Source organism: Protomyctophum parallelum, assembly GCF_964188405.1.
Source record: "Protomyctophum parallelum genome assembly, chromosome: 4".
Classification (NCBI taxonomy): Eukaryota; Metazoa; Chordata; class Actinopteri; order Myctophiformes; family Myctophidae; genus Protomyctophum; species Protomyctophum parallelum.
In genome coordinates, this window is record NC_139700.1 from 5,096,934 (window position 1) to 5,114,283 (window position 17,350).

General features: G+C 45.5%; 1 protein-coding gene across 1 annotated transcript in view; it reads left to right on the forward strand.

Annotated features, from left to right (window-relative positions):
• fanca (FA complementation group A) overlaps nucleotides 1-17,350 on the forward strand; it is a 39,352-nt gene that overhangs the window by 16,769 nt on the left and 5,233 nt on the right. The window contains exons 20-38 of the mRNA XM_083764100.1: nucleotides 3,160-3,230; nucleotides 3,684-3,782; nucleotides 3,967-4,100; nucleotides 4,224-4,294; nucleotides 4,578-4,677; nucleotides 4,778-4,965; nucleotides 5,596-5,686; nucleotides 5,979-6,200; nucleotides 6,330-6,403; nucleotides 6,650-6,778; nucleotides 6,999-7,077; nucleotides 7,230-7,408; nucleotides 7,594-7,699; nucleotides 9,321-9,380; nucleotides 9,486-9,590; nucleotides 10,003-10,118; nucleotides 10,807-10,953; nucleotides 13,980-14,032; nucleotides 14,121-14,457. Coding sequence (XP_083620226.1) covers nucleotides 3,160-3,230; nucleotides 3,684-3,782; nucleotides 3,967-4,100; nucleotides 4,224-4,294; nucleotides 4,578-4,677; nucleotides 4,778-4,965; nucleotides 5,596-5,686; nucleotides 5,979-6,200; nucleotides 6,330-6,403; nucleotides 6,650-6,778; nucleotides 6,999-7,077; nucleotides 7,230-7,408; nucleotides 7,594-7,699; nucleotides 9,321-9,380; nucleotides 9,486-9,590; nucleotides 10,003-10,118; nucleotides 10,807-10,953; nucleotides 13,980-14,032; nucleotides 14,121-14,457 — 2,361 coding nt within the window. The remainder of the gene's footprint in view (nucleotides 1-3,159; nucleotides 3,231-3,683; nucleotides 3,783-3,966; nucleotides 4,101-4,223; nucleotides 4,295-4,577; nucleotides 4,678-4,777; nucleotides 4,966-5,595; nucleotides 5,687-5,978; nucleotides 6,201-6,329; nucleotides 6,404-6,649; nucleotides 6,779-6,998; nucleotides 7,078-7,229; nucleotides 7,409-7,593; nucleotides 7,700-9,320; nucleotides 9,381-9,485; nucleotides 9,591-10,002; nucleotides 10,119-10,806; nucleotides 10,954-13,979; nucleotides 14,033-14,120; nucleotides 14,458-17,350) is intronic.

Here is a 17,350-nt window from a genome sequence, read left to right on the forward strand (position 1 = left end):
AGTACACCGGGATTTTAGCAGTCTTGCAAAAATATGAAAGTAAATCCAAAGGCTGGTTCTTTTGTTGATCTGGGACAGGGCAGACAGATGAAAAGCTCACTACTCCAACTCTAATTGACTGGGTAGTTGACTGGGAAGCATGGGTGGTTTCAAAGTCCCTGAGCCTCTCACAGACCACATCCAGGCGGGGGACAAAATGGCTTACCCACGGCCTCTCCTTAAACCACTGCTGCTGGATAGAGATCTCCTCTTGGAGTGCAGCATGCAATGGAGGGGGTGAGGCCATGAAACGAGCAACCACATTTTCAAAGTCATCCACCTTTTGGTGAAAAAGTCTTCGCTCTGCTGGGTTCATATTTGGTCAGAACATACTGTCACGGTGGCAGAATGACTGAACCCAAATGCAGAGGGAAGTTCAAAATAACTGCTTTATTAAACAAAAAGTCAAGCTTACAAAATAAGTAGCAGTAGCAAAGCAATAAACCAAAGGTCCAATAAGCAAAACCTTTCAGAAGCATGAAGTAGCCACGAGGAAGTCCATGAATGCAAACTCTTCAGTAAATACAAAAAGACAAACCCAAAACATCAAGGTAGAGCAGGGGACAACGACATGAAGCACCGGACAAGGAATTATGTTCTGACAGTTAGTTTGTGCAAGGAGTCCAGTATTTATAGGTGGGTTGATTGTAGCAGAGTTCACAGGTTTGTAATTGGCTGGGCTGATGAGAGTGTAACCAGGTGTGTAACTAGGACTGAGGGCTGCAATGGGAAGTGGGAGTGGCCGAAGTGGAAAGACATACACAACTGGGCAGAGGGAGAGATACAGAAAGAGGGGAATAAACAGGCAGAGGGCCAAATCATGACAGTACCTCCCCCTCAAGGGGGCGGATACCAGACGACCAACGACCTTGACCAGGAACGAGCAGGGAGGGTGGAGGGGGCCTGGAGGAGGGAACCTGAGGCAAAGCTGGAGACTTCAGGGGGACGGCCGGGACGATGGCCAGAGGCGGAGCCTGTGACTTCAGGTGGGCGGCCAGGACGATGGCCAGAGGCGGAGCCTGTGAATTCAGGTGGGCGGCCGGGACGATGGCCAGAGGCAGAGCTGCTGAGTTCAGGGGGACGCCCTGGGGGCCGAGACGAGGCGGAGGGGTCATCAGGCGGACGACCGGGAGGCCGAGACATTTGGGCCGAAGGCTCAGTTGGCAACGCCGGAGGTGCTGCAGTCAGAGGCGACGGAGCTGCAGGCACAGTAGGCGGGGCTGCCAGCGCAGGAGGTGGTGCTGCAGGTGGGACTGCAGGCGGTGCTGCAGGTGGGACTGCAGGCAGTGCTGCAGGCGGGACTGCAGGCGGGACTGCAGGCGGTGCTGCAGGTGGGACTGCAGGCGGGACTGCAGGTGGGACTGCAGGCAGTGCTGCAGGCGGGACTGCAGGCGGGACTGCAGGCGGTGCTGCAGGTGGGACTGCAGGCAGTGCTGCAGGCGGTGCTGCAGGTGGGACTGCAGGCAGTGCTGCAGGTGGGACTGCAGGCACTGGGGGCGGGGCTGCAGGAAACAGGTCTGCAGCGGCCGGAGCTGGAGCTGCAGGAGCTGGAGCTGGGGTTGCAGGAGCAGGAGCTGGAGGAACCAGGACTGCAGCGGATGGAGCTGGAACTGCAGGAGCTGGGGCTGCAGGAGACGTGGAGGATGCTGCAGACTCTGGAGACGGGACCCCAGTAGACACTGCACATCCTGGAGACGAGGAGGATCCAGGAGACGTGGAGGTGGAGGATGCTGCAGACTCTGGAGACGGGACCCCAGTAGACACTGCACATCCTGGAGACGAGGAGGATCCAGGAGACGCGGAGGTGGAGGATGCTGCAGACTCTGGAGACGGGACCCCAGTAGACACTGCACATCCAGGAGACGAGGAGGATAAAGGAGACATGGAGGGTGCTGCAGGATCTACAGGCAGGGTAGAGGGCGGAGTGCTGGGCAGTAGGGTGGTTTGGATGCCGGGTAGTGGGGTGCTGGGCAGTGAAGACCACTGGGGGTGTAAGGAGCCATGGCGACCACGCCTTCTCCTGGCAGGCCCACGGTTCCCCACACAGAGGGCCAAGCGAGACCCTTCATAAGGGTCCTGGGCTCGAGCTGGCTCAGAGTACACCGGGATTTTAGCAGTCTTGCAAAAATATGAAAGTAAATCCAAAGGCTGGTTCTTTTGTTGATCTGGGACAGGGCAGACAGATGAAAAGCTCACTACTCCAACTCTAATTGACTGGGTAGTTGACTGGGAAGCATGGGTGGTTTCAAAGTCCCTGAGCCTCTCACAGACCACATCCAGGCGGGGGACAAAATGGCTTACCCACGGCCTCTCCTTAAACCACTGCTGCTGGATAGAGATCTCCTCTTGGAGTGCAGCATGCAATGGAGGGGGTGAGGCCATGAAACGAGCAACCACATTTTCAAAGTCATCCACCTTTTGGTGAAAAAGTCTTCGCTCTGCTGGGTTCATATTTGGTCAGAACATACTGTCACGGTGGCAGAATGACTGAACCCAAATGCAGAGGGAAGTTCAAAATAACTGCTTTATTAAACAAAAAGTCAAGCTTACAAAATAAGTAGCAGTAGCAAAGCAATAAACCAAAGGTCCAATAAGCAAAACCTTTCAGAAGCATGAAGTAGCCACGAGGAAGTCCATGAATGCAAACTCTTCAGTAAATACAAAAAGACAAACCCAAAACATCAAGGTAGAGCAGGGGACAACGACATGAAGCACCGGACAAGGAATTATGTTCTGACAGTTAGTTTGTGCAAGGAGTCCAGTATTTATAGGTGGGTTGATTGTAGCAGAGTTCACAGGTTTGTAATTGGCTGGGCTGATGAGAGTGTAACCAGGTGTGTAACTAGGACTGAGGGCTGCAATGGGAAGTGGGAGTGGCCGAAGTGGAAAGACATACACAACTGGGCAGAGGGAGAGATACAGAAAGAGGGGAATAAACAGGCAGAGGGCCAAATCATGACAGTCATGGTCACAGCTAAAGGTTTTTCTTCACCTTAACATACTATATCCATTATTTTGAGTCAATCCAGTGTGGATAGAAAGAAACCTAAGTGTGCCCTGCACTGAATCATTGGATGTCTGTCTTCACCATTTTTGATTAACTCTTTTCTTGTTGTGTAGAGCGGACAAGATTCCTGCTGCGCAGTATACATCTTATGTTGAGTCCTGCCAAAAACAGAGACAACACAACAGTGGGTGTTCTTTACATCTCTCATGTATATTACATTTACCATATTATAAATTATGCACATATTGGAAAAATAATTGCATAGAGATAAGAGAACTCACTTAATGCACAAATCTCTTATCATAGTTACAACATGGGTAATGATTGTTTTGTTTTTTAAGTTTGATACTTAGATGTTTTTCATCATATATGATATAATGATAATGACAGAACCATTGTATGTACCATTGATTTTACTGTACAGTAGCATGAGTGACATAGACAACTCTAGTAGTAATAAAGTAACTATAACTCTAAACCTAATGCTATTGACAGTACCCCACCCTCCTGTTAGTTTAAAGTATTTGTTATTGAGCTGTGATTTCATCCCAACAATATGGGCTTTTCCCACCCCTGAGTGAGAGTAGAGTCGCTGCCGTGTGATTATGGTGTGTGACTGAATGTGCCATATTCCCAGGACTGGGAATGCATGTGGAGAGCAATGATGACCCTCTGGAAGTTCTGAAAGTTCAGCTGAAGGAGTTCAGACGGTTGGCCATTGATGGCAATGATGGAGGTACATTGATGGAGGGGAGACATGACACTCCTGCACATCAAAAAAATATGAATTCTGTACAAACATACAAAAAAAAATATATATATATATATATAAAGATACATTTTTTGGACATTTGTGCATCGTCCATTTCTGCATCGCGATTGGTCAACGAATCGATTTTATTTCCACCCCTACCTTCCAGAAGTGTCTGCTCAGGTGTCCAGGATCTCTCATACACTGGGTGTCATTTTCCCAGACCATGAGGAGCATATTGTCCTCCAGACAGTCATCGAGCTTAACCTGGAAGCACCGCTGGCTCCTGACCCACATGTGAAAGTATGACTTATTTGACTGAACCGACAATTACTCTGCGTTTGTGTAGTTTAGTTTAGTTTAATTACTGTTGTCTCTGTGGTTTTCTTCCTGAAGTCATCTCTCTCTTTCTCTCTCGCCTTGTAGGTTGTCAATATGATCCTCAGAAACTTTTGTCAATGTATAGTGGATGTTTCCCAAACAAACCCGCCTAATAAGTAAGACAAATCAAAATGTAAACCTTGGTAGAGGTTTGGGGTGTGTAGTTACCTTGTCATGATGTAACTGACGAGATATCTTCAATAGTTACTCTGTCTCATCAAGAATATGCTCCCTATTTATTTAATTGCATTCACACTTTTAGCACTTTCATACATTTTTAATCTACAGAGCAACTATTGGAGATATCTCACTAATAGTAACCTAATGATACTTTAAACTGTGTAGTACATGAATTTAGAAGGTCTCATTTGCGACTCACCTTGTTTCCTGTAATCCTAGACAAAGCTTATGGGCAAGTCAGTTTGTCTCTGTCCTGCTGGGTCATACACAGCTGGTTTCAGCCCTCATACACAGACTCTGGGATCTGTTCCATCACCAGGTGCAGCACATACTTGAAATCCTTATTTCCCTTACTGATTTTCTTCCTAAATTAACATGCACCAACCACCCACTGTTTGTCCTTCCATTTATTTCCAAAGGGGTCGTCGCTGAATGCTGCCCACGTGACCGGCCTGGCAGCGTTTGTAGTCCACCTCCATGCCTCCAAATCCCAGAGTCCTCTGGTGCAAAGGGTTCCATCCCTGCTACCAAAGCCGGTGCCTGTCACAGAGGCCCTGGGCTGCGCCTTAACCTGCAGCACACACACCAACATGCTCTTCTGTGTCAGGTGAGGGAGCCACGTGTTTTCATCTAATTGAACAGACATTAATTAGTGCAGGTCCAATGGTCCATATCGTACACTAGGTCATGCCATGACCACCTGTTTTTCTTTACTCGCTGTTTATTTTACAGGACTGTTGCTGTATATTGTTCAGATTTTTTTTTCTTCTTAGATGCTCAGTCATTGTCTTTGGTTTTTAGAAGAATTGGCCTTTTATATACTGTAGAAAGATAAAGGGGAGCTCTGCACACTCAGATCTGCGCACAATCAATGTATTTATTTAGCAAGCTTTCGGTCTGCTGACCTTCTTCAGGCATATACTGTAGGAAGAGAAGGGAAAGGGACGGTAGATTTAGGTCGGGACATGTGACAGTGTGACACCTGTGACCTTGACATTTTTTCCATTGGTCTGCCTTTGTCTGCATTTGTCTATCCAAGCAGGATATTTTCAAACTGATTTGCATTAAACTTGGGAAAGGTTTCACATGAGGCAAGGAAGAACTGTTTAAATGTTCATGATGATTGGCCAAAAGGGAACGTGTGTATGTATAACTTCCAAACAGATTTATGTAAGAGATAAGTTATTAAAATGTATCCCACATGATTTATTTCATTCTTTTAATGTGTCTTTATTAGGCTTTGTGTGGCAGCAGTGTGCTATGGGCTCTCCAAAGCTGATGCACCATCTCAGCTACAAGACTACATACCTAACAGCCTTTATAAGAAGGTATTGTTTTCATCTCACTCCCCTTTTGTAGCATATTATTCACTGCTATCATGTCATTAAATTAGGCTAAATTGATGGAATAGCTTTCATTTAAAATACTTTGAAATTATAATCCACATTCAAATTACAAGAAAGTTACGCTATACGTATATACATCTACAGTTTTGCTACTGTATGTATGGGGGTATGCATGGCACTAACATGAACACCATTAATGCTGAGTGGTTGGGCTTTAATACTCATACTTTAATACTACACTTTCTCTACTACATTAAATTAAATGTATGTTCAGCTTTTGTACCTCATCCCGAGACTGATGCCTGAGGCTCGAAGGAAACCAATCACCAGTGAGAGTGCCGAGGCCTCTGTTTCACCTGAAGGAGTAGACCAGGAAGTGGACCAGCCTGGTTTGTGGGGGACTGCTACAGACCCCGGTACAACCTGGAGGAATACAGCCTGGCAAATGTGGATGCACCCTGGTTTCCAGCAACTAGTACAGCTACCACAGTACCAGGTGAGACCGCCGCAACAAAACTGGGTGTCTCACTGTCTCCCGGGTATGTTTTCAGATTATTAATTACTTAATAACAGCTGGTATGACACTATAAATAAAATATTGATACGGATGGCATCTTTGTCCAAGTTGGTATTTGCAGAATGGCTGTCCACTGAGCTCAGAGTAAAGAGAAATGAAGATGTCCTGTCTGACCCAGAGAGGTAAGGCACACAAATTCATACACCCACACCTATACCCAGTCGCCATATATATTGAGGAGGCAATGCTTCTTTTACTTGAGTTTGTGCGTCTACTATTGTTTTTGTTCAAGAACTTCTTGTTAAATGTGCACGCAAATGTGTGTGTGTGTGTGTGTGTGTGTGTGTGTGTGTGTGTGTGTGTGTGTGTGTGTGTGTGTGTGTGTGTGTGTGTGTGTGCGCGCGCGCATGTTCATGTTGGTGTTCTAGGCAGGAGTACCAGCAGTGGGCCTGTTTGGAGCTCTATCTGTCTTGTCCTGTGGACCGGGGTGGCTGTGGAGGAGACATGAAGACCCTCTGCTCTCATATCCTCAATGCCATCATGGACCAGCAACTATGGTGTGTAGAACTTTTCTCTGGTCCGCTGGTGAGGCTCTCAGAAGCGTTTAACCCATTTAGACCTGAGGCCGCTTCTAAAGAAATGCTGAACAGTTTTCTGATGTTTCTATGTCAGCGGTGCTCAACCTTTTTCATGTCAAGGGCCCCCAGAATTATCTGTATTTGGCTGCGGACCCCCATCTGAAATATGTTGTTATTACCTTGTACGGTACGTCTGCAGTGGCCAGAGGCAGGTGGAGCCACACCACAGACCATCAGAGACAGGCACTTGTCTTCCAGACATCCTATCCAGATTACAGGTGTGTTTGTCTCGTCATACTGTGGCATTGTTGTGTGCTATGCATCAGGACATTCTTTGGATTTTATATTCTATGTCACGGCTGTTTCTCGACGTCTGATCCAGACACACGATTGCATACACTGGTGTATTTGTCACTGTGTGTGAGAACAGGAGCTGGTCTATGACATGGGACTGACGGGCCACTATAGCAGCCGCAGTGGAGGAGGCGGAGATGATCCATGCCACTTCTTCTTTGAGTTGTTGTCCCAGAGGTGCTCTTTATTATCCCCTGACTCACAAAGCATCAGCACAGAGCTCAACCTACAGCACACACTACAGACATGGAACAGGTACACACACACATGCGCGCGCGCACACACACTTTTTCCCCTCAGGGATTAATAAAGTATATCTCATCTCATCTCAATTTTGTGCTTCTACCTGCCCAACCACTTACGTGTGTGTGTGTGTGTGTCTGTCTGTGTGTCTATGTGTGTGCGTGCGTGTGTGCATGCTTTGCCATTGTGTGACCCAGAGTGTTGCTGGCCCTCCCGGCAGTGTTGTTTGTGTGTGTAAGGAGCCAGGGAGGGATAAGAACACTGGACTGTAAGACCCTGGTAGAACATGTCAACCAGCACCAGGTGAGTTCTTCTTGGTTTAAAGTCAACCAGCACCAGGTGAGTTCGTCTGGTTAAAGTCAACCAGCACCAGGTGAGTTCGTCTGGTTAAAGTCAACCAGCACCAGGTGAGTTCGTCTGGTTAAAGTCAACCAGCACCAGGTGAGTTCGTCTGGTTAAAGTCAACCAGCACCAGGTGAGTTCGTCTGGTTAAAGTCAACCAGCACCAGGTGAGTTCGTCTGGTTAAAGTCAACCAGCACCAGGTGAGTTCGTCTGGTTAAAGTCAACCAGCACCAAGTGAGTTCGTCTGGTTATAGTCAACCAGCACCAGCACCAGGTGAGTTCGTCTGGTTAAAGTCAACACGGCGGGCATCAATGTCGCCATGTGTTTTGGCCTTCACGCAGAATTCCATTTAGCATTTTTAGTTTTAGATAAAGTGCTCACGGTACGATTGAGTTTGCGAAATGCTCTTCACGTAAAATAAAAATCACACTTGTGTGTGAAGTGAGGGGGCGCCCACTGTGGCTGCCACACACTGTATGTATGATAGTCACTTTCATTCATTGCAGATTCACTGCCACTATATACATTACGAGACATGAATGCATTGTTTTATATTGTATACAACTACATTTGTTACAAGTATGTAACATATTGGCCACATGACGTCTCACGTTGTCAATGTTTGTATAACTGCAGCCCTAAAAACAAACTTGGCTGCCATTTGATTTACGTCATAAGTGCTTCAAAAAACTAACTTTTTCAAAAGCCATGCATTGGAGGGGTGCTGAAAACACATTTATTGTTCTATGTCTCGCCCTTCCTGAGATACGGCTGTATTGTTGACAGATATATATGTAGCACCCGGCATTCGAACCCGGGTCTCCCGCATGGAAAGCATCTCAACCGCTACACATACTACACATAATATTCTGAGTATGAACAGGCAGTCAGAATATCCCAAACAAACTCTTCATCACATGCTGTATATGTTGGAAGCATAGACTGTAAAAAATATGGACAAAGCGTTCCCCGGGTCTAACATGGACGTAAAATGAAGCCTGTTATTCCTGCACTGTAAGTCGCCATCTTTCTAGATCCGTTTTGGCCCAGCTGGCCATTGGCTGGCTCCGTTTTGGCCCAGCTGGCCATTGGCTGGCCCAGACAACGAGGCGGGACTTCCCCCCTTCTTCTCCGTTGGTTTTTATTTTGACTCGAGTGGGAGGGGAATCCCGATCATAGACTGTAACGGTAGCCACGCCCCTCAGAACATACGCGACTTTATGGTCATTTCTTTAATTAATGGGACCATAATTTTCCAAAAAGAATATTATGACATTAGAAATGAGACTTTAAACTAGTGACTGGAAGCAAGTATTCATGACCATGTTTATTAAGGTAATACAGTCTAGGTGAAGTTGGGCCCAAATACATGGACCTCTATGGGGCTATGGGTTTTTCTGGGTCCAATGACAGCGCCACAACAGGCCATTATATGAACTACGATTTCCTTAGTGGCTTCACAAAATATCTGTCTGACTGCCCCCCTGGTTGGAAGTAAGATGACGGGCAGCCATGGTTTTCTGTGTTAATGTATTGTCCATCTCTCTGTCTCTACGTCCTCCGTTTGTTTCATGCATCAGAGGAAGGTGTGTTCTCCAGCTGGATTGCTACCCTACCACATAACGGCACACTTCTTGAGAGTGAGTTAGCAACTTAATCAAATCTGCCCTCAAGCCCATTTCCGTGTACAGAGAAAATGTCACACGGCTGGCTGCAATAGTTAAGAATGCCCTCGTTACCTCCAGGGTGTGCTCAGTGCCAGTGTGAGCTGTGACCATTCATCTGGAGAAGTCAACAAGGCCTGGTCTCAGATCAGTCTCCACTGCCCTCTGCTCCTAGTTTCTACAGTGGTATGATCTGTTCTTCTACAACTGTGCTTATCTTAATACCTTTTCTAATAATTTAAAGACTGTTGTCTGACTAGTGACTAAACATAGGTTACATACAGCAATAGCCATTTACAGTATAGCCCCACACATCACAGCTGCTCCAGTCTTTACTCTCATCATTACTTCATTTAACCACAGCTTGTTCATATTTTGCACACACAGTAAAACAATCCTCTTTAATGTCATGAACTGAAATGCCACCTTTTGTAATTGTTTGAAGAAATTGACCATTATTATTTGTACTACTTTATAACAATTTCAGCAAGACCCTTTTTAACTAGCTATTGCAAAAGGTCTGGCTGCCGCACAAGTGACTAAGGCAACGTAGCTTGACAAAATATGTACTGTGTGTGTGTGTGTGTGTGTGGTGTAGCAATGGTGGAGCTGTTTATCTCCTGTTCTGACATCACTGTGGAATCATTTGTTGGACGGAGATCCTCTCCCAGAGCAGCTGCGGCTCCTGGCTGACTGCCACCAGTGGGCCTGCAGGTATGAACCGGTACAGCTCCTTAAAACCAAGGCACAAGAAATTAAATAGAGTAGAGTGCCTGTTTGTTGTGGGCCCCACATGACGAGAGTGCTATATTCTGTTAACATGACTTGGCTGCAGTTTAACTTATTTACCACTCTTAAAATAATAAATCATTATCATCAACCACTACCACCCCCCACCTGCTCTAAGCAAGCAGCTACCCCTTATTAGCTATCACATTGCTATATATATTGGGTTATCATCATTAGGTATATTTGAATGTTTGTTTCGTTCTAAACTAAAGGGGTAATTTCTTTCTAAAGGTCCTTTCAAACCGGCAGCGATTAACACGCCTAGTAATTCATTTTCAATGAGACCTGCCGTTTTTTTCTGTACACGCAGAGAAGTCAAGGGGCGACAGCGCAAGCGTATTTACGTGGGCACGGTCCCGTGAAATTGTCGTGCGTGTGCTCGTTTCGTGCACACGCCCGCGACTGACCAGACCAGTTTAGCTTTTTTTTTACGCGTGCGTTGTCGCGCCCCTCTTGAGCAGATCTGTTGTTGCTCGATTAACATCTCCGTTAATCGATGCCCATCTGAAAGGACCTTAAGTATGTACTAAACTAAAGCGCATGTGTAGAACAACAACCACTTTATTTCAGAACTCTGTTTCTGCCTAAGAATGTATTTGTTCAACCCTCGCAGTTCAGTGAAGGTCACGCCATCGCAGATGCCTTCAGGTCCAGCCCTTCTACTGGCTAGCAGTCTGCACTGTGCCTGGAGAGGCGTTGGTGGGGGACAGAAGAAGACCCATGACTTCAGGGCAACCCTGGAGATGCTGGTGAAGGAGAGGCAATACAAGCAGGTGGAAAAACCATCAATTGCTTATTTTCCAACAGACATATTCATTTAATTTCATATTTATATATTTAGCAGGAACAATACAGTCAGTGTACTGTAGATCATATAAAGCAAGCGGATACATACAGTAGCACATAAAGCAGTCAAATGCACTGGGAGACACAGCTGAAGGTCACTCACATTAATTGTGTTGTATGTAGTTGTCCGGTTTTCGGTGAGATTTGCCGGGATCCGAATTCCCAAGAGATACAGCAGATAAGCTACGTTTAATACGCACAATTGATTTATTTAATGCTTCAATAATTTCCTTGTTTTACGAATCAAATATGCTTTTTATAGGGTTTTTATTAGTTCATTCCTTAAACATAAAACACATATAACATTCACACATTTGTTCAAACTTCCCCAATGCAGACTGACAAATAGTACCTTGGATCTTGTGCATTTGGCACGCCCTTAAAGTCTAATGCCTAACCTGCTCTCATCTGGTGAAGTGTGGTTATTGAACATATTAATATCTGTGTGTGGCGTGTGCCACTTGTTTGTGTGACGTGTGCCACTTAATTTGTGTGGTTTTAAATCTACCATCAAGATTATTGATTGGAGACAAGAACACAATAATACACTTGGTTACAATCTAATTATCATATTAAACATTAATAACATAGTTTATGGAATAATGCACATATCATATGATTATATTTACCGCTGGCCTTGCTGGTCTCTTATCTTGTCACGGTGGTATGGTGTAGAATCTAACTCAGTTCTGGCCCAGACAGTACTTTAAAGAAGTGGTTTGCTTTTGCAACCAATCCGATCGCAGGGTCAGTTTTTCTGCCCTTGCCTTTTAGCCAATGAGAAGCCACAGACACTCTCGCCTGTGGAGTCTGACATCAGCCCCTTGCAACAGCTCCCATCACTTCCTGTCAAGTGAGCTGCTGCTTATCTCTAGATCAAATGTCTAGATTAACTGTAAGATCATTACATTCTTATATTATCTAGGCTTTACTAACCCAGTATAATATTGGTTACATTTAGAACACATTTTTACTCAATGAAAGGAAGAATTTACCAGGCTTCTCCCTATACATGCATCTGCTCAGTGACTCAGAGCTTCAGATGTCTTTCCTGCCAGGTCATAAATCTCTTTGTTCCCTTGACTGGTACTGATAAGGATCTCCACAACCCCCTACCAATGGTGGCTGCTTCCATGGAATGTGCTGTGAGATACTCTCAGTTCTCCCTTGCAGTCTCATCAGTGTGAAATAGTTGATCAATAATTATGACCTATATATTTTACCACACTTCTGATAACACATCCTCGCATATCCATATATATTTCGACACCCCCTACGTCAGATATGAAAAATTGATATGGTTTTAATCAATTTTCCATATCTGAGCGATTTTTTCTATTCGGGCGTCTAAATGGCTTTAAGTTATAACGTTTATACAACTTTTAAAACACACTAAATAAACACAACACATCAACTCATTAGAAATCAATGCTACTTAATGTTTGTAATAATGTGTGATGGCTGGAAGTGAACTATATTTGGTTAGTTCCTCCTCTTATAACACTCCTCCATCCTTTTGGAGAAGCTGAGTGCCATGTCAGTCAGAGTGCCATGGCACTCATTTCACCTTCTGTCCGTTTTATGGCTTCCTGCCTGGACAAAAGGTTAATTCTTTATCTACACATTCCTCTAACTTAACTTGGTCAAGCTGGAGGAGAATAAGCAGTCGCGTCTGCTAAACCTTATCTCAACACCCCCATCTGTCTGTTCACAGAATGTGGACATTGGATAAACACAGTTTACACAAATGCAGTTTATTACCTAACTAACCTGAACACAAACCCTTTCTGGCTTTGTTACTTTGTTAGGGAATTCCAAATTGTAATTGAACAAATAACCTATTTTGTATTTCAATCAACTTGGTTTCTTTCAACCTTTTGGATTTTTTAACTTTAAAGCAACCCAATTGAAAATTGCAAGTTTGCAACATTTTCACCACACTATGTGTTTTCCACACATGTGGTTGGTTTGTGCATGTGTGTGTGCGTGCCTGTGTGCGCGCGCGCGCGCTCAAGCACCACCTCTTCACACGTGCACTACACTTCTCTCCCCTCATTGAAGAGAAGTAAATCATTATTCAGCATTCTTCAACACAATTAAACACCACATTTTTAATGCACAGTTCAGTCACACATTTGTCCATGTGAGTGTGTGTGTGTGTGTGTGTGTGTGCTGATTGCAGATCGTGACACCTGATTGTCACTGCATCCCCACATCCTGCTGTGTGCAGAACAATGGGGGGGAGGAGAGCAAATCACTTGCTCTCTTTGGCTGCGTCAGCCCCTGATCTCGCTGACTCAGAACTGGCAAAAACGTTTTTCCATTTCCATCTCACTTTAATTTTCTTTATCTCAGGGTCGGACAACAGAGCCTTTTTCTTAGCTTTGTCAGCTGCTCGACAGGCTTTGCAATGACAAACAAGCCCACAGGCGCATACCTGTGTTGGCACTGTGGTCAGCTTCTTTGTCTGCTGCACAGATGGCCCAGATTGTACCATACTGGACTTCGCCACCCCTGGTTTGTGAGGTGACTTACCCCCTACGGTGGTGAATTCCCGGGTTCCATCATCACACTCGCTTAAGACCGGTCTGGCCTCTTTCCCCTTGGGCCCACCCCCTACGATGGTCAATCCCCGGGCTGTGAGTGTGTGTGTTTTGGATGTCTGCTCCTCCGACTGAACGCGAAGACTGGCACCGATAATGCCATCCCTCGAACCATTCAGCGTCTTTGTGATGAGGTGCTTTGACTCCTTGGCCCCGCCTTCGATCTCCATCGCTGGCACGGCGTTGATGGGCAAGGTGGTGTCAGTTGGTTCTGACCCCCCCGCTCCTGTTGAAGAAGTGATGTGATGCTCCAGGGTCTCGACCCCTGGCCAGCTTCTCACCTCTCCTCCTTTTGACAACTGCACTGTGGCGGTTGTCTCCCCTGTGTCATCCACAGGAAGCTCCACACCAGCGACGTCCGTCACTGGCTGGACCTCGATGGACGGGCAAGTGACTTCCTCCAGGTTCTGGACCCCTGGCAGACTCACTGGTCTCGTCGTTGTAGTCAGCTGCGCTGTCTCTTCTGCGATGTCCACAGGAAGTCCCACGCCAGCGATGCTTGTCGCCGACGTGGGTATGATGAACGACTGGTCTGCTGCTTCCGCCGCTGCCGCCGTCCCTTCTGTGTTGCCCACAGGAACTTGCCCCTTGCCAGCGGCGTCCGCCTCTGGCATGGCTTTGATCCCCAGCTCTCCCGCTGGGCCCGTGGATTCGTTGCCCACGGTGGAGGGCTCTGGTCCTGCAGGATTACTGAAGTTACCAGGCTGCTCCGTGGTGACAGGCTGCATCGGTGGCCCGCCTTCCCGCCCCTCTGGCGTCCACGTGGCTTCCGGAATGTCACATCCGGTCACCTCCGTCACTTCTCCCCTGGGATAGTAAAGGATCATGGTCTCCGGCCTCGGCCGGCTTCTCCTTTCTCCTAGGGTGTCCCTGCTTTCTGCAGGCTTATCACAGGGGCCTATCTGGCTCCCTGCTGTGTTCCTAACACTTCTCAACTCTAGAGCTTCCATTATTTTTTCGAAGCTAAATACAGAGCATATTTTTAAACAAGATTCTAAGTCCTGCTTCTCTTTTTCAACAATATCAAACCTGCCCACGCTTTCTAATCTTTTGATATAGAATGCGGAGAGATCTTTCACGTCTCCTCTTTCAATTTGCAGTTCAATTAGCTGATCTGGAATACTGCTTAATGAGCCCCATTTGAGGCACTCTCCCAAACTAAGCGCCATATTACAGCAACTAAGTTTGGACTCTTTACAGCTATCCTGTAGCTGCTTAAGCCAATTTTCTGTAAAAGCCATCTTACCCCCTCCTCCCCCACTGTTAACACTTTGTTAATAGGGTTAGTAGACAGAGGTTAGTGGTTAATTGACTTCACAACTCATTCACACAATTGCAAATGGTTAGTTTTCGCCCAGTTAATAATAGTTATTAACTTGGACTCTAGGACACTCACTGTGTCCTTTTTTACCGGGCGTTTCACGATTCGTAATTACGTATTTCGTGATCTCCACACAGTCTTTTATCCTCCCGAGACCTCAGTCTACGAGCAAAATAAGCATGCAACTTTTCCGAGCTGTCGCGTTGGCCTTTGACAAGGCAACAGCTTCTAACGGGTCCAATGATTTTATGCTTTTTACCAGGAAGGCCGTCCTTTTGACGGGTCCGAATAAATGCCTCACTGGTTACCGTGTTAGTCGCGTTTATAGTTATGATTAACATTCACTATGCTAATTTGACATGCATAACTATTTGTATGAATTAAAAGGACCCCATAAATCCTCTAATCAATACCTTAGCTAATAAATCTTTTATTAGTAGTCTACTACCAGATGTATATTAGCCGCGGACTGTCTACTCTATAGCATTATTTAAATCTCCCAGATTTTACTATAGCACTATTCATAATAGTGGGATGCTTACGGCACCAGGTTATATTTGACCGTCCTTAGATGCGATTTACCTACTTTGAAAGCACGCTTTTGCAGTGTTAAAACATTATTTGATTGTAACTATTTAATTACATCACGTTAACACAGCTTATCAAACCAGTCCCCTGTCACTCTCGTGTCAGACGAGACTGCTTTCAAAGTCCCTTGCACTGTTTTAGTGCAGGGCACATTTGCATGACAAAGTCACTTTGCGCAGTGAGCCTATTTTTATTGTGTTGTTCACAGATAAAAGCACTATTATTATTTCAAACGGTCGGGTCTTAATCGGGCACAATTAAAACTTTATTGTTTGGTTCAAATAGCCTAATAATCAGTTTCCTACTGACCGCCGATAGAGTCTTTGCTCTAATCGATCAAATGACTAAATGCCAAACTTTTGTTTAAACCAGTCACTCTTTTGGGGTGGCTGTGTTTAACTCCGTTTTCCATAGACCCATATCTATATGACAACGGGTTTTTACGGTGTCGCATTTAGTTAGCCCAAATCAGACGCATTGCGCGTTTGATATGTAGACACTAACGTGCGCATCGATCGCCATGCGCTTTTACGCACGGCTTCACATTCGTCTGAATATGACCACATCAAACAAATCACAATCAGTGTCGTCGTTTCCTGAACGATCTCTATCTGAATTGCGGGGTTGTTAGTGAGGCACAATTCAAATACATATGTGTGTGCCGCGGTCTCAACCCACGGCTTTTATTTGTTTATATTGTGGTCACTTCAGTGACTCCACCGACGCTGTTTATAGTTTAAACAGCCCTCGGCCACAACATAAACTGTCTTTAAATTGTGATCACTTTAGTGAACACTAATTTAAAGCCCTTTACAACACGGTAGCTATTTGAACTGTAATATCATGCCCAAACGGTTTTCAGTCTGGACTGGTATTATGTCTCAAATCGCCCGGGCATCCCCCGACTGTGAGCTCCCAGCGCACGGCACCAGATCGCTCGCTCGGCGGCGAGATATATACTCCGCACGGCGGCGGGTCCAAACTGCACGTACGGACGGTTCTTTTAACCGCACCCGATACAAACTGTACAGCCTGATTTAACCTGGTATTACTTGGGCGCTTTAGCAGCCCCACCAAGTATGAAATTGTGCGCTGTCTTCAGCGCACGGCCTCGGATTGAAACTGGAATATTTTATTCTGTTTGACTGTTTCAATTCGAGTTGCTGCTGTAGCAGCGGTTTAAACTGTGCACTCCCAGTGCACAGCCACGCAACAAATTAAACTATTCGCTTTGCGGTTCAAACTGTGCGTTTTAATAGCGCACAGCTTTAATATCGCTTTAATTCGCAACTGTGCACTGATTAAGTGCACGGCCCCGATTTAAAACTGTGTGCTCTAATAGAGCCACGATTTACGGTGCGCATTAGTGCGCAGCGATTTAAAACTGTCCGGTTTTCGGTGAGATTTGCCGGGATCCGAATTCCCAAGAGATACAGCAGATAAGCTACGTTTAATACGCACAATTGATTTATTTAATGCTTCAATAATTTCCTTGTTTTACGAATCAAATATGCTTTTTATAGGGTTTTTATTAGTTCATTCCTTAAACATAAAACACATATAACATTCACACATTTGTTCAAACTTCCCCAATGCAGACTGACAAATAGTACCTTGGATCTTGTGCATTTGGCACGCCCTTAAAGTCTAATGCCTAACCTGCTCTCATCTGGTGAAGTGTGGTTATTGAACATATTAATATCTGTGTGTGGCGTGTGCCACTTGTTTGTGTGACGTGTGCCACTTAATTTGTGTGGTTTTAAATCTACCATCAAGATTATTGATTGGAGACAAGAACA